Source organism: Capsicum annuum, chromosome 4 (genome assembly GCF_002878395.1).
Source record: "Capsicum annuum cultivar UCD-10X-F1 chromosome 4, UCD10Xv1.1, whole genome shotgun sequence".
NCBI classification, from domain to species: domain Eukaryota; kingdom Viridiplantae; phylum Streptophyta; class Magnoliopsida; order Solanales; family Solanaceae; genus Capsicum; species Capsicum annuum.
Genome location: NC_061114.1, coordinates 47,050,887 through 47,073,897, shown reverse-complemented (window position 1 = coordinate 47,073,897; position 23,011 = coordinate 47,050,887). Strand labels below are relative to the sequence as shown.

At 36.0% G+C, this 23,011-nt stretch overlaps 1 protein-coding gene across 9 annotated transcripts in view; it reads right to left on the bottom strand.

Annotated features, from left to right (window-relative positions):
- The window catches only part of LOC107867865 (cyclin-dependent kinase E-1), an 87,383-nt gene that overhangs the window by 4,438 nt on the left and 59,934 nt on the right, over window positions 1-23,011 (bottom strand). For 3 of the 9 annotated variants that reach the window (XM_047411796.1, XM_047411795.1, XM_047411794.1), the window contains exons 13-15: window positions 17,746-17,854; window positions 2,515-2,718; window positions 2,312-2,418 (exon numbers count right to left, since the gene is read on the bottom strand). In XM_047411796.1, coding sequence (XP_047267752.1) covers window positions 2,350-2,418; window positions 2,515-2,718; window positions 17,746-17,854 — 382 coding nt within the window. In that variant the 3' untranslated portion in view covers window positions 2,312-2,349. Of the gene's footprint in view, window positions 1-2,066; window positions 2,419-2,499; window positions 2,719-17,745; window positions 17,855-23,011 lie in introns of those variants that run through there. The other 6 variants (XM_016714320.2, XM_016714324.2, XM_016714321.2 and 3 more) reach the window with 4 other exon arrangements.

The following is a 23,011-nucleotide window of genomic DNA, read 5'->3' as shown; positions in this document are numbered from 1 at the left end:
TTATCCTTTTTTTAGTTAAGTAAATTACTCCCTCCGTTTGATTTACTTTCCTTTTTAGTTCATTTAAAAAAGAATAATCCTTTTTTTTTTAATAATACTTTAATTTCAACTTTTCATATAACATATTTAAAACCACAAGATTAAAGAATATTTTCATATATTTGACACAACTTTAATTTAAGACCACAAGATTTAAAATTTATGTCAAGATTAAAGAATATTTTGATATATTTGACACAACTTTAATTTAACACCACAAGATTCAAAATTTAGATTAGATAGATATAGATATACACACAAAATCAGCATTGAGCATATTAAAATTTAAATTATTCTGCAGCAATATCTGAAAAAAAAAAGTTGTCAAGCTAAACATTCAATATATTAGACAAATCATTATTGTTCGAACATTACTTTGTCGCATTAGATGATATCTAAAATATAGAAAATGGTCACTGAGTTGTGGTTCTAAAAAGAAGATTTTGCTTGGTATATTCCATCAAGAGAAAGCCATATCTATATATAGAAAGCAAAATCGAAATTGTATACAGGTGCTTACACTTTCCTGAGGATTCTAAGACCCGATCACCCGTCAAAGAAATATCCATTCCCTCCCGGAGCTAAGACTAAAGCACTTCTCTTTCACCCACTATTATTACCCCCAACCTTTAGTCAAAATCCCAACTACATACTCAACCTTTAAAAATGACCTATTACCCCCCTAAACTTATTTTTACCGAATTTATTACCCTCAATTGCTGACCTGTCACTGGACGTAACTACACTCGCCCATAGGCACATCAGTTGACCCCATTTCACTTTAAATTTTTTATTTTCTGATTGCCACGTCATTATTTTTAATAATATAATAAATAACAAATATTTTAATTATTACTTTCTCTTAATGAATTAAGAATTTTAATTGCCACGTCATGTCTTCTCTTTTTCAAAACAAAAATTCAATAATTCATTAATGGAGTTCATCTTCCACATTAATGGATTTTTCCGAAATCAAGAAATTCTTTTTGCTACGAAACCGAAACCAAGAAATACTTGAACTAAGGAAACAATAAGATTTCTCCGATTAATGAATTCTTGAATGAAGAAGTTGGGGAACTCCGATTCAAAAAACTTGAAAAAATTCAACAACTTTGATTTCCTCTTTTTTTGCTCAAGATCGTAATTAATGGCGAACTCAAAGTTTCGAATTTCCACAATGCCGTGTATAATTTCCAACATAACCCACGTATAATTTTCAACCCATTTTTTCGATTTTCTCTATTTTTGCTCAAGATCAACCATTAATGGCGAGCTCAAAGCTTTGAATTTCCACAATGGGAAAAAATTCGTCATTAATGACGATCTTGAGCAAAAAGAGATGAAATTGGGTTCAAGAACTTCATTAACCCGCCATTCAAGAACTTCATTAATCCGCCATTTTTTTCTCAAGAATTCTATATTTGACCCAAGAGGATGAAATTGGTTGAAGAAGAAAATGGAGCAAAATGAAAAATGGGAAAGAAAAAAGAAAATAATAAAGTTAAATAATTAATTTTTTTAGAGTAAAAAAAAATGACATGGCAATGGCGTGGCATGATGTGGCAGCGCGTGCATCACACCATATTCCAAATGACTGGTTGTTAGTTTTCGGAGGTAATAATTCCACTTTAAAATAGTTCAGGGAATAATAATTCTACTTTAAAATAGTTTAGGGGGTAATAGGTCACCTTTAGAGATTGAGTGTGTAGTTAGGATTTGGGGTAAAGATTGGGAGCGCTTTTGACCATTTTCTCTCTAAAATACAATACTAACAGCATATACACACACCACACTACATAATGATAAAACCAAAAAAGAATTTTAATTGATACAAGGCAAATATCAACACAGTTAATTATGTACAACTATAAATTACAATAGTGATCGAAGTAGAAAATAATCCTATGAAAGAATCGTCATTTTCTCCCATAATTTAAACTTTAATTGTCATCTTAGTTGGTTCAATATGATATCCAATCATTTTCACATCGACAAACAACTCAATATGTGACAATTCACATGGATCATTTATAGAAATTTATACTCTATTACTTGCTCAAAACTTTATTTTGTGCGGACAGATTCACTAGTTAAAAGGAGAAACATGAATTTGAAAACCTTATGAAGGCTACTGCTATTTGCGTGCCAGTTAAGCCACTAGACACAATAAGATCAAGAGAGGAGAGACTCGATTAAAATTCGGTAAAAAATAGGAACTTTTTACTTTCTGCAGGGTAAGGGAAAACAACAGATGAACTAATACAGAATATACCAGAGTTGTATGTGCTTGATTGACACTGAAGACGACTTTCAGAAACGTCTAGATTTCTGTTGTGGAGGGTATCCAGGCATTCCCATTCCTGGATCTTTCCTTCTCATCTGCTTGACATCCAAAAGCATCAATCAATTTAGTGATGAAAACTAACACAAGTATAATAATATCAGGCTGACTAGAGCAACCTGCTGCTGATGCACCTGAGCAGCACCACCACGCTGCATGGGCATGTTTACCGGGTTCATTCCAGCCCCCATGCCAGCTTGAGAAGCAAGATTATAAGCAGACATGCCCTGAGGTTGCATCCTTTGCATGTTGACCATTTGCATCGGTCTGGGTACAGATCTAGTTGGCATAACATGGGGTCCATGCATGCCACCAGATGCTGCATTTCCAGATGATACCTGACCCAATAAATAGTAATATGAGCAAGATACAACTGACCAATATGGTGTCATCTGACCCTTTGGAATTACGACGCAACTTAGTTACATAAAATACTTTGCACAGAGACTGAGATAATCCACATATGTTCAATATATTAAATTAAGGGTGTCAAAATAAACTCAAATTGAGCCGATCTCGTCAATATTTAATGGGTTGGGTTCAAGATAATTTACTATTGGGTAAATCTCAATTCATTAAGTCCCAACCCATTTCTAAATGGGAAAAGGACATGGGCTGACCATTTTGAAAAGAAATGGACAACCCATGTAAAAGTTGAACAATTAGAGCAAGTCGGTCCAATTTAATTCCAGTTTTTAGCCATTTGGCCCGTCGGTCGCATACAATCTCTATACCCAATTGATACACTTTCATACCACATTGATACACTTTTATATAATTATTGTATAAAATATGTATTTGTATTTGGTATTAAAGATTCATGTATTTGATATCAAATATTGTATTTGATTGATAAAAAAGAAGAGCAACAATTACAATGTTATAAAATCGTATTTGATTGTTAGAAAAACTATACCAATTAGAAGCATGGGGTTAACACAAAATTCATTACTTTTCTGAGTTTATTGTGTTAAAAAAATGCAAATGTTGTCTAAAGTTATTGTCTAGCATTAATTTTCTTTCTTCCAAAAATATATTATTGTATTGATGCGTTTATGTTTTACTTGCATTTCACTATTATTATTCTCCCTCCATAAAGTCAAAAATTGTGTGCTGGCTACGAGGTTCGTTGGACGAAATCAATGCATCCTCTGAATCAGAAATAGGCTTATACTATTTACTTAGCATTTAAAGGGAAAAGGATGAAGATAGTAGCCAAAAAAAACCTAAATGGCTATATTTTGAAATTTAAAAATCAATGGCCACTCGGCCGGAATTATTTTAGCCGAGTGGCTATTCTTGTCCTTTTTCCTTTTTAAATTGGGTTCAAATGAGTCCAATTCAATCTTTACTTCAATCCATTTAACAAAAAAATGATTTTCTTAATGAAAGTAGGGAAAACAAGCGACAATGTGTCCTCTCACACTCAAAATCACCTCACCCCCACCCCGCCTCCATTAAATAATTATTTTTTATTTCTTAAAAAGTTTCTTATAAATTTTTTTGTCCCCCCCCCCCCCCCCCCAACAAAAAAAAAGTTATGTTTTTTATTTTATTAAACTCCTACCTCAACCTTCATTTTATTTATTTTTAAAAAATCTCACCCAACTCCCATAACCCCCCTCCCCCACCCCCACCCCAAACCCAAATTTTTATTTTTTTTTTAAATTATCTTTTTTTAAAAAAGAAAACCTTACCTTAACCCCCACCCCTCTTACCCCCTACCCCACACCCCTCTCCAAGAAAATGAATTTTTACTTTTAAAAAAAAATAATTTTTTAAAAAATATTCTTACCCCACTCCCACCCCCTACCCACCCAACTTTCCAATCTCACTCAAATTTGTTTTCTTGGGTTGGGTTTACAAAGGATAACTATCAATATATTAATATTTTCTAAATAAAACGGGTCAAGTCCCAAACCAATTTTTAGCCCATTTCAACCCAAAATAAGTTTAGGCGGATCATGACCCAACCCAATATCAAATTCAATTCATTTAAGATCGTTTAATCTCAACTCAACCCGTTCATTTGACACCTCTATATTGAAGTAATATTGTAAAGGATCGTTTGGTACGAAAACAAGTAATGCAAGGAGTAATAATGCAGGAATCAGTAATCCATGAATTGTAGTGCTTGCATTATTTTTTGAAGTGTTTGGTTCATGTATTAAAAACTAGATATACCATGTATTGTGTTTGATTTAAAATGCTACAAAAACCTCTTTCACAATTATACCCTTGAATTTTTATGAGATTTTCTGTTCCATTAAGTTAGTCAAATTAAAAACAAAAATATGAATAAAAGTTTCTTACTAATTTTCAAGTGTGATGTGCCACTACGGAAATCCTTGATAGCACAGTGTAAATAATAGTATATTTTATACCTTTTTTGTGTATTTTCTTTCCAAATCTCTATTATTTATTCTCAAAAATAATTTTTTTATATCCTTACTTAAATTATTTGAGAGTAAATAATTGTAATCTTAATAAATTGATTCACTTACAAAACGTCAAATTTCAATTAAAAAAAGAGTCAATAGAGTTATTATATAGAGTTTCATGGGGGCAATCCCTCCTAGTTTAAGCAGGTTCTGTTAACATTACTGCTTCGTAATTTTTACTCTTGGTGATGAAATAAAAGTCGATAGTAACCCCCTCTTCCCCTAAAAAAAAACACTAAGCAATTCATATTTCAAATATTGTAACGATTAATATTGAATTTAATTTAGCAACGGACAACTCTCTCTAAATAATAAAATTTGTATACTAATTTATTTAAATAAATTTATTAGTACAAATATAAAAAATAAAAATCAAGAACATAAAAAAATGCTTAAAAGAATTTGAGAAATATTTTTGTCTTTAATATATTAGTCCCATGGTGCCGTATTTATGTTATGTAATCTTGTAACCTTGTGCTGTGCTTTACTATGTGTTTGTGTAGTACCGCGTGTCTTGAGCCGGGGGTCTATCGGAAACAGCCTTTCTACTTCTTCAGAGGTAGAGGTATGGACTGCGTACATCCTACCCGCCCCCCCCCCCAGACTCCACCAGGTGGGAATACACTGGGTTTGTTGTTGTTGTTGTTGTAATATATTAGTCCCATGGTATTAAATCCTATGTATTACTAAAACAAACAAATGAAAGGTATTAGTTATTAGGGGTGGGCGTTCGGTCGGTTCGGTCTGATTGTTTAATATCGATTCGGTTTATCAATTTTCGGATTGACAAAAATGTCATCCATAACCTAACCGAAATAAATTCGATTTGGTTCGATTTTTACAAATTCGGTTCAATTATTTCGAATTTTTATTTCGGTTTGAAATATTTAAAGTAGTTAGCCTCTCTTTTTCATAACTGAGCATTTAAATTGATGGATTTTTTTAAAAAAGTTATTTTTTTCAAACCTGTTTTTCATTTCCAAATATAAATAATTATAAATAACTCAACATGGATGAAACGAAATGAAATAATCATAAGTATAACATAATACATAACATCATTAATCATTACATCTAATATAACCTTGCATAAATAGTCTACAAAACAACACAAAACTCGTAAAAATAGTCCATGAAACAATATACTTTCTGCATAAATAGTCCATAAAATAGTCCAAAGTCACCAAAATAGTCCATAAAATATTTGAGTCATTAAAACAATCCATAAACAGCCTGGGCGTATGCGAATTTGCTGTTAAAAGCTAATTGTGAAACTGAATTACTAAATATTATATATATATATATATAATATTATATTATATTATATATATGTATATTATATAATAAAATATATATATTATTTATCTATAAAATTTTGATTTTTCGGTTTAAATCGATTTTTTTTTTTAAAATCGAAAACCGAACCGAAAAACCGAAATTCTAAAATTACTAACCGAATTCAATCCGACAAACCGAAAAAACGAAACCAAAATTAAATTTCGGTTTGGTTTTTTCGATTTAAACCAAAATATGCCCACCCCTATTAGTTATACATCCTATAACACCAAATAGGGTGTATAACTAATATCATAGGTCCAAAATCCTACCAAATACAGTACTAAATAATACCACACATAATACATGAACTATTTCTCCTAATATACCCTACCAAACGGCCCCTAAATGCTATAATATAAATATATAAATATGGCCGTCTTTCAAGAGCTTGAAGATTTTTGTCAGTGACAAAGAAAAGAACCAAGTCTTGGGAAAATGAAATCCGCTTTTGAATATATTTGAAGATTATCTAGGAGGCATCGTAGAAAGGACTTCTACCCATGCAACCACCCGCAATGTACGAACATAACCCCTCCAAATACACGCTGCAGACAAACCAAGCCTGGGGTGCTCTAGCAGATTTCCTAGAAAATCTAAAATATTTATATTTTCTGGTAACCACCTCTTTCGTCACAGTAACAGATTGTGTAGACGCGGATTTTTTACTCTAAAATGTAATTCTTTTAATCCTCAAAACACACACCCATTTCAATTTTGAGTCAAGAAAAAAACAGCTCTAATGGTACGATCCCTCTGTCACTCCTGAATGAAAGGGGTGATCTCGCAGCTCATCGTCTATGAAAATGCGTTAGGTGCTCCATTTAATTTTCTCATTCAAGCTGGACCTGTGCTCGAGAGATAGTTGTCCATACACTGTTAAAAGGACGTCTGGATTCTCGAGAAGCCAAAAAATGCATAATGGGATGGTCCTCCAGAACTGCTTGAGGATCTTTGCAGTCTTCTGCCATTACCAGATATCCAATACTCCTAAAGACCGAGGGTTCAATTCCTCTGGGCACATTTACAAATTGTTTCAACTTCAAAAATAGACTCCTAACAACCCCACAAAGATTCAAGTAAAGCTCCCAGCTTTGCTTAAAAGTTCCACAGTAAAAAAGGAGATGGTTAACCAACTCCAGCTCTTTTTCTTCTTCTACATGAGAAGTGGGAGTTGAGCAGCTGAAGCAGGCTGCAAGCTGCTCTAGGTCACCATGCCTGTTTCAATTGTTTCAACCATGACTTCTTATGTAGCACCCACTTAAATCTTTTGTTTTGACTTGCAGCATTTTCGAGTACTTCCAGCTCATGTGGGTTCCACATATTTTCTCTAATAATTTACTGTATCACCCCTACTTAATTATTATACGTCATCCAAATATTGAAAATAAACAATATTCAATAACAAGGGTAAATAGACACAATATAATAAATTAACTCTTGATTTTCAAGCTGGACAAACAAATTAAATAACTATTTTTAATATACTAGATAAGTAAGAAATGGATTGATGGAGTACTTTTGAATGATTATCTTCATGTCAAAAAGTAAGTACTTTTTAGAGAATATAAAAGAAAATATACCCCAAAACAAAGTTCTTACTTTTAATGAGTTGACTTACTACCGCATAAAAGTAACTTATTCTAAAGCATAAATTTAAAAATCAAGAAACAAGGTAAAAGATGAATAGACGTAATTTCACAAATTGCCTATTTTTTCTAAGTACAATAAAAATGTTATTACAAAGAAGAGAATAAAAGAGTAACATTGGACCTGTGCATCGCACGGAAAATAACATCTATTATTCACAGAGGTAACACATGTTGCTTAAAATGAACCCTATTCTTTGCAAGTTAAGCTTGGGTTAAACAAGTTTCTCTAATGACAGCAGCTTTTAACAGAATATTTCAAAGAGAATGACAAAAGCCTCTTACATTTGAGCGTGGGTTCAAAATAGTCCCTTAAGTATGCATTTAAGAGTTTTGGTCCTTTGACTTTACCACAAGTTAATAATAATGAAGTATGTACTTGACTGTTTTGGTCCTTTAAGTTCACCAAAAGTAAACACTTTGTCTCTGGAAAAATATTTACCGAACTCTATCCATTAAATGTGATGGGAACTATGTAAAAGAAGATTTAATTATAAATATCAAGAAAGTTACATCAAATCCTAAAATATAGGACACAAAAAATTACACACTTAAAAATATTGACAAATTATTAGAAGATACACCTCAAAAAACTGCACCAAGGCTTGAGAAATAAATTAGAAATAACAGAACCATAAAAAATCCCACTACTAGAAACAAGCCAAAAATCGACGGACGAAAATCGAGGGACTATTCAAAAACTAATATTTTTTAAAATTTTAATTTACGAAAATCAACAGACGGATAAGTCATTAATTTAGGCGCAAAAATGTGCGGAAACTACAATATCTTTTTAAAAGGAAACCAACAGACGTCTGTCCGTTGTCCGTTACTTCCGCGCAAAAACCATGATAGAGGGAGTCCGTCAATTTTTTAATGAAACTCGATGGATGGACGGTTTTTAAAGAGCAAACTGTAGTTGAAGAGTACAAGAAAATCGATGAAAGTATTTAATTTTATATCAGTTTTGCCTAGCTGATGGACACCCTCGGTTTTTGTGTTTTGTGGCACTATTTTTCGACATTATGAAGTCCATCGATTTTTCCTCGGTCTTGTCCCCAGTATTTGGCCTTTTCTACATAGTTTGTGCCTCTAAATGCGAGTTCTCCCTAACTTCATTGTTTTTTCGTTGTTCTTGTCAAATTTAACAGATAAGAGTTCAATAAATATTTTATTGGAGGCTAAAAATGTTAACTTTTGGCAACCTTTAAGGATCAAAACTGTAAAGTGCATACTTTAGGAATCATTTTTGTTAATTTGTGGCAAACTGAAGTGCTATCTTGTTTCAGAGTGTGTTATCGCTTGACAAATAGCTAGCATACTGGGTTGCAAGGTGGAGAATCTGCCAACAACCTATTTGGGAATGCCTTCAGGGAGAAAACATAAAGATTTCGAGATATGGGATGGAATCCTGGAATAAGCAGAAAGAAATTGGCTAGGTGGAAAGCTCAATATCTTTCTCCAGGGTATGATTTTGATAAACTTAGATTCACTTCCCACTTATGTGTTGTCCTTTTTTTTCAATGCCCTCAAGTGGTGAAAAAGGATGGACGCTTAGAAGGAAATTTTAGTGCCAAGGAGGGAAGGAGAACAAGAGCTATCTCTTAGTCAAGTGGAACGCTGCGATGATGAGTAAGGAGAGAAGGGACTGGGTATTAGAAACTTGATCATACAAAACAAGTCTCCCAATGAAGTGGCTTTGGAGATACACTAGAGAGGAAGGAGATAATTGTGTCAAAATATGATGAACTGAACCCTTGGTGTACAGAAACAGTTTCAGATTCCTATGGCTATGGTGTGTGGAGGACAATCAGATCACTATGGAGCTCATTGGAAGAAAATTTGCTTCGCAAAGCAGGGAATGGCTACAAGATGAAGTTCGGAGGGATGGTTGGATTTATCAAACTCCTTTTGAGTGTATCTTTCATATACCTCTTCTCAATCAGCGCCAATCCTGAAATTAGAGTGAGTGGATGCTGGACAACTCAAGGCCGGGATCCATCTTTCAGGAGACTCTTGAATGAATGGGAAGTGGATGGAGTGGCTACACTACTGAAGAAACTGAGAAGATTCAATCTTGCAATGGATATACCACATAGGGTCATCTGGAAGCACAAGTAGCTTTGCAGTTAACAGTGCCTACAAGAAAGGGATACAAGTTGGGACAGGAAGGCAGCAATACCACTGGAAGAGCATTTGGAATGGGTTGATACTCACCAAAGTGAAGTGCTTTACTTGGTTGGTTATAAGAAGAGCATGTTTAACTCAGGAAGTCCTATAGAAGAAAGGAATGCAACTAGTTCCCAGATGTTTCTTATGCAACCTGATGGGGGAAACAAATAACCATTTCTTCCTACACTGCGAGTTCACTCACAGCTTTAGTAGCTCTTTTTTAATACTACTGGCACTAGTTGGACCATGCCATAGCACACTTCTGACCTATGTTGCTCAGACACTTCAAAAATTTCAACGGGTTCATCTCGGATTCTCCAAAAGAGTGTATTTTTGGAGAATCCGACACAGGTGCGGCAAAGAAAGTGAAGAGTTCGCATAACTTTGCTTCTGACCTCTTTACCTGCTGGATCAGAAGGGGGCAGCCAGGTAAAAAAGAAGCGGTGGAAGCTAATCCCATCATGCATATGGCGGTTTGTGTGGAAGGAGAGAAATGTGAGATGCTCAGAAGATGGATCCAATTCCATTCACAAACTAAAATGGAATTGTTTAGTATTTTTACTTTTTTTGGTGTAAACAGTTAATATAGAGGATGTAGATCAGATTATAGAATTAATAGGAAACTTGTAATTTTGGATAGGAATGATAGTTTTGAAGGTGGCCAGCATGTCACATGCTGAAGAATACAACTTTACCAATGTTCCAAAAAATAATAATAATCATTCCACAACCTACTAATGTTACTCTAGATACCAACGCTGGAAGAACTTTGGATGATAGGAGGGCTCTAGATATACTTCACATTTATCATATTCTTCCAAGTACTTTCTTTTACATCATTATATTTCCATCTAAGTTGCTTAGACACAGGTTCGAGAGTCTACTACGGGTGCAGATCCTTCGTGATCCAAATTTAAGATTCGGGTGATTATTCCAGGTATGAACACGAGTAAGGAAATTTGGCTAAAAATAATTCTAATATCTAAAAAACGAGAGACAAAAATTAGCCTAAATTAAGGCAAAATATTTAGAAGGAAAGGAATGCATGAATGTTTGAGAGCAAGTTTGGATCTACAACTATTATTAGGAAAAAAAAAAGGCAAATATACCCCTCAACTTTGCAATTTAGAGCAGACACACACTTCGTTAAAAAAGTGGTGCATAATACTTCATCGTCTAACAAATGGTGCATATATACCCTCGCCGTCTAACAAATGGTGCACATATACCCTCGCCGTCTAATAGATGTTACATGTTAACCATTTTCATCAACAAACTAAATTCGAAAATCCTAAACTAGTTTTTCAATTCCAAAAATGTCACTTGACTTTAAGAAATTACCTCACACATTCGAGAAAGTGTTACCTTCCCTCGATCAATGGAATTTGTACCCGAATTTCTAGTTTGCAAACCAATATTAGATAGTCAAATTCCTTTTAGTTAGAGATTCAAATAAAAAGATGACTTGAAATACCAAAACTAAATTCTAAGTGACTACTCTAAATAAACAATTAATCTCTTTTCAAAATAGTCACTTCAAATGGAAAATTAAAAACAAGCCCCTATGAAATGGTCACTTTTAAGAAGTGTCTCTAATAGCTTAAATTTTCAATAAGATGGTCACACTTTTCAACATGGTATCAGAGCAGATAGAGGTCCTAGAATCGAATCTCACTGGCACCCATGATTAGCAAAATATAATTCACATGCTTGCACAAGAACAAAAGAGAGTCGGGGGTCTATCGGAAACAACCTTTCTACTTCTTTAGAGGTAGAGGTATGGACTGCGTACATCTTACCCTCCCCAGACCTCACTATGTGGGAATACACTGGGTTTGTTGTTGTTGTTGTGTGCCCATGGGGCGTGTTGAGAATATAAATAAGTAAATAAAAGCTTGTGCTCTCTGATAGCTTAAACTTTTAAATGAGATAATTTAACATTTCAAAAAAGACTGGAGGGATATGTGACTAGGACAACAACATCATACCCAATATAATCCCACAAGAGGGGCTTACGAAGGAAACGATGTATGCAGACCATACCCCTGACCCTAATTTTGTGCGAAATAGAGGTAAGGTTATTTCAGATAGACCCTCAGCTCAAAAGAAAAATAGTCGCACAGGATTGTAAGTAAAATAAATCAGTTAAATAGCAAGATACAGGACAACTACAACAACAACAGATAGTAATATAAACTGAAGAATAAGAAATTACACGATGACTAAATAAAATTACAAAAGAAGAAGAGGAGAGGAGATGGATATCACCCTACCTCTCCCACATAGTAAAACCACCCTAGCCTTGTACTATAATCATTGACCTATATAACTTTCTATCTATGGTCATCGCATTAATCAGTTGAAGTTGTGTCTTGTCATGTCTAATCACATGTCCTCCCTTACCCACCTCCCACCCCATTCTTCTTCAGCCTACCTCTACCTCGCCTAGTTCCTTCCACGGCCAACCTCTCACACCCCATCATGGGCGAATCTAATGCATGGCTAGGACGTTCCATTGAAATTTGAATACCTAAATATTTTAAATCTCATTGAATTCTAAAAGCAATTGGGAACATCAGAGCCTCCTGATCTATAGAAAACTAGATGTGAATGAATGCATAATGGAAATGGGGACTAATTGCTCGGGTTAAGAGACTGTAGTCAGAGTGATCGACTTAGAAAATCGAAGGTCTACGAGTCTAATGCTAATGCTCTATGTCGTTAGTCGATGTGACGCCGACGGAAGAAGTCCGTGCGCACGGCATCTGGTAAAGTGCAAAACCACCACCCAGAAGTGTCAGGGATTCGTGCCACAAGGCCCAATGCGAGGCCCCAGCGCGATGGAGCTAACCCCGTGAGGCCCAAGGCAAGGAAATTCCTCGCGATAAGGCATAGGAGTTGAGGTTCTTGGTTATATAAACCAAACTTAACATTTTAAACCCCATTTATTTCATTTCCCAACAGTTGGAAACACACACTCTCTCTAGAATCCTCCCCTCCCTCCATCAAGAATCTAAGGTAAGTCTCATTCCTAAGGCTAAACATGGTTGATTTCTTGTTAGTTCCTCGATCCTCAGATCGTATAGGTTCCAAATTTGTTGCGCATTGTAGGAATTCAATTGAGAGAAGCAACAGCGTGGTGGTTTGCGCTTGGGCAACTTGAGAGAACACTCTTCTTTGATTCTTCCCTATTCATATGTGTATCTATGTTAATTTCTCAATTATAACTCACGAGACGGTGTTCAAAAGTCGTGAGCCCAAATAGGCTATCTATGTAACCATGTTCTGGAAGGGTTGTGCTGCTCATGAGAAGCACATACATAGTTAATTAGAGGGCGGTGTAAAATACGCCTTCGAGTTCTAGCCACAGGAACTTGCCACTCCTTAAGGGCTTGTTTTTAATCATTAAGTTAGTTGTGGTTGTGTACGATCGTTATGGTTGAGGAGTTCTGTGGAATGGCAGGATGAAGGAGGCGCCGAGTAGCCGACTAGATAGCGAGCTTGTTCTCCAAATGATCTTAGTACTTTCCCCTTAGTAACTCTAGAATCGCTATTCTCTTTTACAGTTAAATGAGGGGTGAATGGGGTTCTATATAGCTTCAAGAAGCCAACATTAAGGTATGAAATGGCTACCTTTTTACCCTTTCAGCATGACTCTCTTTCCATGTTGTCTTTCACAAGAAGCTTAAGAAAATATCCTCCCGGAAATATTCTATTCATGGTATCTGAAAGTCCAGTATGTACATCACTTGATTAAGTTGAGTTCCTTATCATGTATAGTCCCTTGATTCGAGTTAGGCAAGTATAAGCTCAATGTAATTCCATAAATGTAGAGAGGTATTGTGTTATCAAATTCTATTCATATAATCGTTCAGCATCGCATGCCTACTTGTAGTATAGTTCTGTTGATTGTTATTTCCTATGTGAATGCGCGGAGTATTCTAATGAAATGGGTATTAAAAAACTATATATAATGTAACTTGGGAGTAGGGCCTTAAAAGGCAATCACGGGGCTCGCCTTGAGGCTCACCCGAAGCGAGGTGTAGCCAAAAATGCCCCGAGGTGTTGTGAGGAGGAGAATCGAAAGGCAAACACCCCAAAATTTGAGGCGTTCGCCAAAGCGTGACGCAAAAATTAGGCGTAAGCCTAGAAAGTTTACAAAGTAAAATGATTATTTCCTATTAAATCTCTAATTTAAACTTAATACTAAAATATATGATTGGTAAATACTTAAATACTGAAATCAAAAGTAAAAAAGAACTTAAAAGTCACACTTTCAAACGTATTTATCGATGGGTGTAGACAATCTGCCACTCAAGAAGGTACTGGTGTACTTTCTTCTTCCTCGTTCCTTTCTTTTCTTTTAGTTCTTTTCAAGTTGCATAGTGATGAGCTTTTAAGTTATTTACTTGTTCTGCTCTCTTTTAAAATACAATATATGATAAATATATTGATTGAGTAATGAGATGGTGTTGGTTGATAAATTATGTACTATTTTTATACAAACTTATGTTTTTGAGTATATATATAATTGTTTATTTCATGAAAGTTGACTTTATCTATTAGTTGTATTATGTGACTTTGATTAGTTTTTTTTTTGAAACAATTTTAGATATATATTCCACTTATTTTTTTTATAATTTTGATGTAGTTTAACCTTTTGGGGGGTGATTTTGATGTAGTTTAACCTTTTGGGGGGTGATTTATTGCTTTCAAAAAATATTTATTTAATTATATTAACTTATAAAATATTAAAAACTAAAGGAACTGTAGGGCTTAGGCCTCATCGCCTCGGGGCGTACGCATCACCTCGTACCACGTAAAACGCCTTGCCTTTACGCCGCCTCCTTTAGAAACGCTACTCGGGAGCTACTGACCTTATGTCCTTCAGGATAAAGTAATGATTCGTCGATAATAGAGCCTCGAGTGTTATCCCTATATATAAAAAAGGTATGAAACCACTGAGCTATAATAGATCAAAAGATGGTCTTGCATGGCATATACAGATGAGATGACATAATGAACATCACCAGTTGGGCACTGCTATGGATATACACCACCGAGCTATAATCACTTAATCAGTGGGTGATGGATGTATATTTACTCATGTATGTTTAGGAGACCTACCATGGTTTCTTAGTTTCTATATTCTAAGCTCGTGTGGCATTCAGGTTTCAAGTTACACTAGCATTTTGTTTATTGTTGATGTATGTTTATGAGCCCTACCATGGTTCCTTAGTTTTTATATATATTGTAAGCTCGTGTGGCATTCAGGTTTCAAGTGACTCTAGCATTTTGTTTATTGTTGTTGTCTTTCATATGTTATCCGATATGGAGCTGTTACAGCTTACTGAGGACATGACCCTAGATAGAAAGGTGTGGAGGTCACGGATAAGGGTAGAAGGCTAATTTGTGGGTGGGTGGTAACTAGTAGTTAGGGTGCTCTGGTGTTGCTAGGTTAGTAATCCTAGGACTGTGTCCATTGGTAGGAGCCGCTAGTGTATGTTACTACTAGGGGGGTCCTTTCCTATTTCTTATTTCCTATTTTTACTTTCGTATTGCGCTTATTTTCGTGTCTCTCTTATCTCTATTTTTATTAGTTGTCATTTCTTATTTCGGTTATGCCATCCATTTTGTTTCATGTATTACTATGACCTTGTTAACTATTCTTTATCTTGAGCCGGGGGTCTATCGGAAACCTCCTCTCTACTTCTTTGGAGGTAACGGTATGGACTGCGTACATTTTACCCTCCCCAGACCCTACTTGGTGGGAATACACCGGGTTTGTTGTTGTTGTTGTTGTTGTTTCATATGTTATTCATGCCTTACATACCCGTACATTTCTTTCGTACTGACATTCCTTTCATTGAGAACATTGCATTCATGTTGCACGTCCAAATAGACATAAATGCAGTTGATGGGTAGATTTGGACCTTGTCCCAACCATATGACAGATGTTAAATTCTTAGAGGCTTATAGACAATTGGTATGTCTAGGTACCTCTTGGATAGACTTGTCAGCATTTTTGGTTGATACTCCCTTTCACTTTTACTTGTTGGATTTCACTAGGTATGTTGTTGTTGTAGCCTTGTCGGCCCATATATTTAGCAAGTTCAAGGTGTATAGTTTTTGTTGTATGCTCTGTCAAGTCCGGCACCAGGTGCTGACTACACCTCCCAAGGTTGGGGCGTGACAGAGATAATTATCATAAGCATATGACTCTTTCTCGATGAGGCAATAGGATAGGCCATGGAAAACAAACATTCCTCCGAGGATGGCATGTTGTCAATGGATTTCCATGGTTGAAGCTTGTCTCACACAAATTAATTAGCTAAAAGAGATTTTGCACTTTGTAACATGTGCTATTTAAGTGAGAGAAGCAACACCATAAACAATCAGTTCCCACACGGTCAAATTGCGTTGGAGTTGCGGAATTTGTTTTGATCAAGAACTTGGGAGTAATGAAATTTGTCTCAGAATCTTGTTGAAATGTGTAACCATCTCATCTACAAGCTTAAACATTAGAAAGAACATACTTTTATTAACGTAATTATAGTTTTAGTATGCCTCCTCACATGTGGGCTTGCTTCTTTTCATGAGCCAAGCTCGTGGAAATTCTTTTAATAATAGATAGTCGTGAGACTCAAATCCACGACCTTTGCCAACTATTAGTTTTATTTGATTTTTTTGATAAAATAATGGTTATTTATTTAAGTATATCTTCAACAATGCCTTTCTCAATTAAAGCCCACAGTTTGCGCTTAAAGACACAATTGACTTCAATGCTTCTTTTAGTTTTTTGACTTCAGTACAACCAGAAAACCAACGCAATTGAAATACTTTTGCTAATTCCTTTTGTCGTTTTGGTCAAAATTCTGAAATTGCAAGTGACATATCAGCTCCTTGCATAGCTGGACAAGGAAAATCTTCGCCTAATTGTACATAAGTTTTGTAATATAGCGCCACCGTTGGTCCCACCTTTATGACGGATTACCTTACCTATGCTAGGAAAAAAAGAAATTTTGTAGTAAAGGAAAAATTGTTTGACTCTCCCAATAACAATAGTATTATATAAAGTGGGACATATGAGAATTTATAAAACAAGTTCAGTATCTCAGTACACTTGAGAAAACTTGTCACCAAGAACACATGTCTACCATTTGAAGGAAAATAAAAGTCTCAACATGGGGCTTAAACAGTGTCCAACATAAACAAGGCATCTTCCGGAAGTTCTTTCCAAGATTACTCCTCCATAAAACAATTAGTTAACCTTCTTCTTATCAAGCTTTTTCTTATACTTTGGGATCAAAAAAATTTTACTAAGTCTTACAGTTGAGGAAATTGCCTCCCTTGGTATACATAAATCTGAAATTTGTGCCGAGCAGGTTCCAAATATAGATATACTTTCTATTGTCCAGCATGGATAACAGTATTAGATGAGATAAATAATAGTAAATCCAAATTAAGCAACGACACTAAGCACCTATGCTGGCTGAAATTCAGAGCAACCGTTTCAAATTTACTTAAGACAATCCCATTCTAGCTGGATGCAGACAAACCATTCTAGATGAGCTGCAGAGGAACCATTTCAATTTTACTTACATAATAGTTTCGATTGATTGGCTTTCTCGGCTTGACTCCTATACTAGAAGTATTTTCTACTGAATTTAATATGTAGGAAATTAGAAACAGTAGTAAATAAACACCAAATATAAACCAGCAAGCATAGGGATATGAACCTAGTTGATGTACAGAATTTTATGCTTACTGGCTGAGAAGGTTGAAGACTAATGGTTCCTTCAAAGTCTGTCGTCGTGTCCACAGGTCGAGTTGGATAATTCACAACTTTTTCTCCAGGTTGTGGTGGTACAAGTGCACTGTCACAATTAAGCAGTTTTAATTGTTTAATGACAATAACTAGCTTAATAAAGACAAGAGCAGTCTCCCTGTAATGAAGGAAAGATGAAGCATCTGCAAGTGCCACATTTCAATAACTATAGGAAAACCAACATGTTACCATCCGAAAGTGGTTTCTCGTAATGATGATCGACAAGAATACAAGGAGTTACATAAAGTCAAACATTTTCCAGGTAGGGTCAAATGGGTTCATAAAGAACATGAGCAATCCCACTCATTATCTTATAGTTATAGTTCTAGGTTAGATGCTTGGATTCAGTATCAGGAACCCCGGGCAGCCATTCTCACACTCAAATTGGTATGTGTGTATCCAAAATCGGGTTATACATATAAAAAACTACACAATCCCACATTGGCTTTAAACCACCTATTTTCGTAAGGATTCGCACAGGATGTTCACATTCTTCTGTTAGGTTATATAAAATCCCAAATTGGGCATATACAACCATCGGGCCGCATAAGATTTTTGAGCAACTAAAGCAAGTACAAGATCTACAAGAGTTGAAAAGACGAATACTTTAGGATACAAGGAATTCCAAAGACTAACAGAACAGAACCCCAATATCACAGATAAAATCAGCACTACACCAAACTTTAAGATTTTGGATACATCTGTTTTTCACTAAGGGCCCATTTGGCCATATGAGATAAAATCGTGATTTGAAAACATGGTATGAAATCATTTGAGATGAAGTTGAAGCTTCGTTTGGACATGCAATTTGAATTTTTTAAGTTGCAATTTTTTCCATGGACATAAAAACCCCATAAGTTGTGAAAAGTACAAAAATTTTCTCAATTCTTATGCAATCTTACTAAATAAGCAAAAGTTCACAACAAAAATATAATATATATCACAAAGCTATTCTAAAAAAAGTACAACACTTATTGACCAAACTTTAGTTCAATAAAAAGTAAAATTGAACATGAGTTGTAGTCTACTACTCTTTAATATAATCCTCCCACATAGTACAGACAATACTCCCACATAGTACAGACAATCTCCTCACATTGAGCATGAATTTATTGATGACCGAGAAGACGAACCAACATTGTTACTTTGACCCGTTTGTGGGTCAATATCATTAGTAATTATATCATCATGTTCATATTCCATGAATATTTCATCACTCCTTTGATATTCTCGCAAAAACTTGCTGCACAAGCTTAATATTTGATATAAATGATTGGCAAAGGTTGGTAAGGTTAATAGTACAAACTAAAATAAATTGTTTACATCATAAATAAATGGTTGCTAGATATAAAATGGTGGTTTTTTTTTTTTACAAAATATGAACTGAGGGTTGATTTTTGTATTTGAAAAAGGTGAAATAATGACATGAAATTCTCAAACCAAGGTTTTTGGAGAATTTGGGACTAATCATGAGATGAATCGCATGTCCAAACGCAACGCCTACTAAGTAAACATTTTCCTCTTTCCCGTCAAAGTGTCTTCGGCTTCTCTCAACCCAAGTACTCCCCATTAAGAAAAAAGGAATAGACTTTTCCACAACATCCTATGCTTGTTCCTTATCTTCTAAATTTGTCAGGTTCAAAGAACTTGTTTGACATTTGTAGGCATAACCCACTGAACACCAAATATATTGAGATGCATAAACAAGATCTGCTACACAAATCTACAATGTAACAAGCGGTACACTGATTCACCATCATCTTTGCATAAGTAGCGTATGGCACACATATTATAACCTCCTTTTGAAGCTTGTCTTGCATCAACAAGCATCATGAATGCCCCCAATCCGAAACAAGGAACTTTAGTCATAGCCTTCAATTTCCAAAGCATTTTCCCATGAACGAGCATTCCCAACTCCAGAGGATTCAGTTTTCTCTGATCAGTGTCTGATAGCTTGATTTAACAGAGAAGTTGAAGTTCCCGCAGCCCTTCCACAGACAAGAATCACTTGATGAGCTAACCTGGGAGATGTTTCCAACATTTCCAATAAAGTCCTGATCCTTTCGGCCCCTTCAATAAAGTTTCTTCTAAGCAGAAATGTCCAAGCGTTATCATACCAATGTAATACCCCGTACTTCTACCGAGCTTAAATTCGGCCCGAAGATGTCAAAGACATGCTGTAAAGATAAATACACTTTTATATAGGAGGAATTTTTAAGATTTTCACTTTTTGTTGTGTGGAAAATACAATAAGTTTTCCATCGATACCAAATTCGTCCAAATCCGACACCCGAGCGAAGAGTTAAGAGCCTTTTTAGTGAGACAGTGTTTCACCTGAGCCATCAGCACGTCGTGGAGCCAACTTAAACGGCAATTGTCAATTTCCAGTGTTGCTCCACGATAGTGGCGCGTCGCGCCAAAGGCCCAGTTCACAATTGTCCTTTTCCAGTGCTCCAACGCGATACCACCGCATCGCGGTGAGATTCCAGGTCGCGTCCAAGGTGGCAACGCGATTGTACCGCGTCACGCCACATGCAATTTTCCAGTTGTCACTTTCCAGAGACATGGCGCGATAGCGTTGCGTCGCGCCAGGAGTCCAGATCGGAAATTTTCACAAAAATTAAAAGACGCGTCCAGGGTTAAATGGGTCTTTTCCCATGATTTTATTCCATCCAGATGTGGGATTTAAGCCCTAAAACGTCCTTAGCTACTGATTATTCACTTTTCCCCAATATAAAGAACATTCTCTCTCAAGAAAACAAAACCCTAGCCTTTGAGAATCAAGGTCAATCTCAAGAAATCCATCTAAGAACCTTCAAGATTTCCTTTCTCAGGTATGCATAGTGTTCATTCATGGATTCCTTTCGTCCATGAAGCCCAAGAATCAAGTTTTAAACTATGAATTATGATATTCATGCTATGTGTTGAATATGTTCATGTGGTTGTTGTTGTTGTATGATTCCCAAGTTGAAATCTTTATGTGTTTTTATGAAAATATGTTAGCATGTGAGTTGAAAACCATGAATTTTAGTTGGTTATGATATGTTAATTTGATGATTATGCCATGCCCTAAGTCATGCACCCTGAGTGTTCGACAAAATGCCAAAGAGACTAGAAATTATGTAATATGACTCAATTGTGACTTAAGTGAAGGATTCATGTTTTGCCCTTGTGTTCAAATGACTCCCATGCTATTGATGTGCAATGTAGATGTCTGTTGGAATGCTCATGATGATGTTAGAGTATGAAATTATGTCATTAAGTATATGCATTCCTACCATGTACAAGATTATGATAACCATGTACTTCATGAAATCTCCAACTTATTGTATTATGAATTGTTGATGTTGGCCGTGTATTCAAGAATGTCATGCCTTGTCAGTTTCCTTCTATCGAGTCCTGAGGGTACTTCTACCCGACAATTTAGATGTGTTCCTAGAGCCAGTGTCATGTTTTCACGATATCCTCAGTCAAGCCATGTTCAGTAGAATTCAGTCAGTCATGTGACTCAGGAAAACTCAGTAATCCCAGTAATCACAGAAAGCTAAGTACTTCGGTAATCTCAGTAGTATTCCGTCAGTCAACGGAACTCAATAAACTCAGTCCAGTTCAGTTCAGTTAATCATGTTCAGTGTCTATTTAGATGGGAGTAGAATTTAGCACCGAGTGAACCCAAGGATGAGGACACACTGACAGTTGAGGGTGTGATCCTTAGAAACAATCCTTGCATTCCAGAACTATGTAGCCAGCATAGGTTGAGACATCAACACTGACAGATGAGGGTTGATGAGGTGGATCAACACTGGCAGATAAGGGTCCCACCGCTCTCTTTTGGGGACACTATCAGATGAGGGTCACCCACAGCTTGTCTTTACCAGTGGCGCGGTATTGACACCCTTCCAATTGGGGTTACAGATTGGACCCCAACCTAGCTATATTGCTTTATTTGGGGCATGTCGGTTAGATGACTACTTTCCACTGTTACAGTTTCAGACTCAGTAATAGAACTCAGATAGTTCTTCAGAATTTCAGGACTGTCAGATACAGTCAACTCAGAACAGTACGGAACTCAGTTAGTTCCATCAGAACCTAGACTGTCAAATACAGTCGCTTAGTATCAGTTATATCAGTTATCAGTGACTCATGTTATCAGTAATCAGACTCAGTAGTCAGTCCCATCAAGAATTCACTCACAGTCACTAATTTATGCACGTATTCTCACGTTCATGTTATACAGTCAGTTAGCATTGTTCATGCATTTGAACCCTTTACATTCAGCCTACCTCACTTGCATACCAGTACATTCAATCGTACTGACGCATTTGCGCTATAGTGTTTTATACCATAGGTTCAGAAGCACAAGCTCCAGAGCATCCTTAGTAGATCGAAGGTTCAGTAGCTAGGCTAGCCGTGAGTCCTCATCATTCGAGGATAGCATGATTATTTTATTACTTTATTATTTCAGGTGTCCGGAGTTAGTTGGGGACATGTCCCATCAACCCCTCATTCAGACAGTTTAGAGGTTTTCAGACTGATGTTTTCAGACATTGTTTCAGTTTTGGTATTGTCGTACCACATTATTCAGATATGGTTTTATCAGATGTTTATCAGTTTTGAACCTTATGGCATGTTTGAGCCTACTATTTTCGCATTTATACAATATATTATATAGTGTTCAGGTATAGATATCAGTCATGGGTTAGCTTGTGGTCCTTCGGGATTATGAGCACCGTGTAGAGTCCTAGAAAGTCTGAAAGCCGCATCTAGTATAGTCTTGTGCATGGGTGTATTGCGCACCACATTTATGTGCAGGAGGCTATAAGATGTTTTAGTAACAGTTTCCCTTCTTTCAGTATTCATGTCGTGCCAGTGAGCGTGAGCTCAAATTTAACTCTCAATCTAATCCGTTCTCCCTTTCTTCTACAGAACATGCCTCCCAAAAGAAGAAACGAAAATCAGTCAGCCCCTCAGCCCGTCCAAGCAAATCCCTTGGACTAACACGTTTCTCATGCAGAGTTCAGAGCTGCATTCACCACTCTTGCTAATTCAGTTGCTACTCAGAATGAACGACCAGCTATCGTTCCGGCCAACCCAGTGGCCAATTCAGCAGCAGCCAGGATTCGGGACTTCACCCGAATGAATCCTCCATCCTTTTTCGGGTCTAAGTCAAAAAAGGATCCTGAGGAGTTCCTAAACCAAGTTCAGA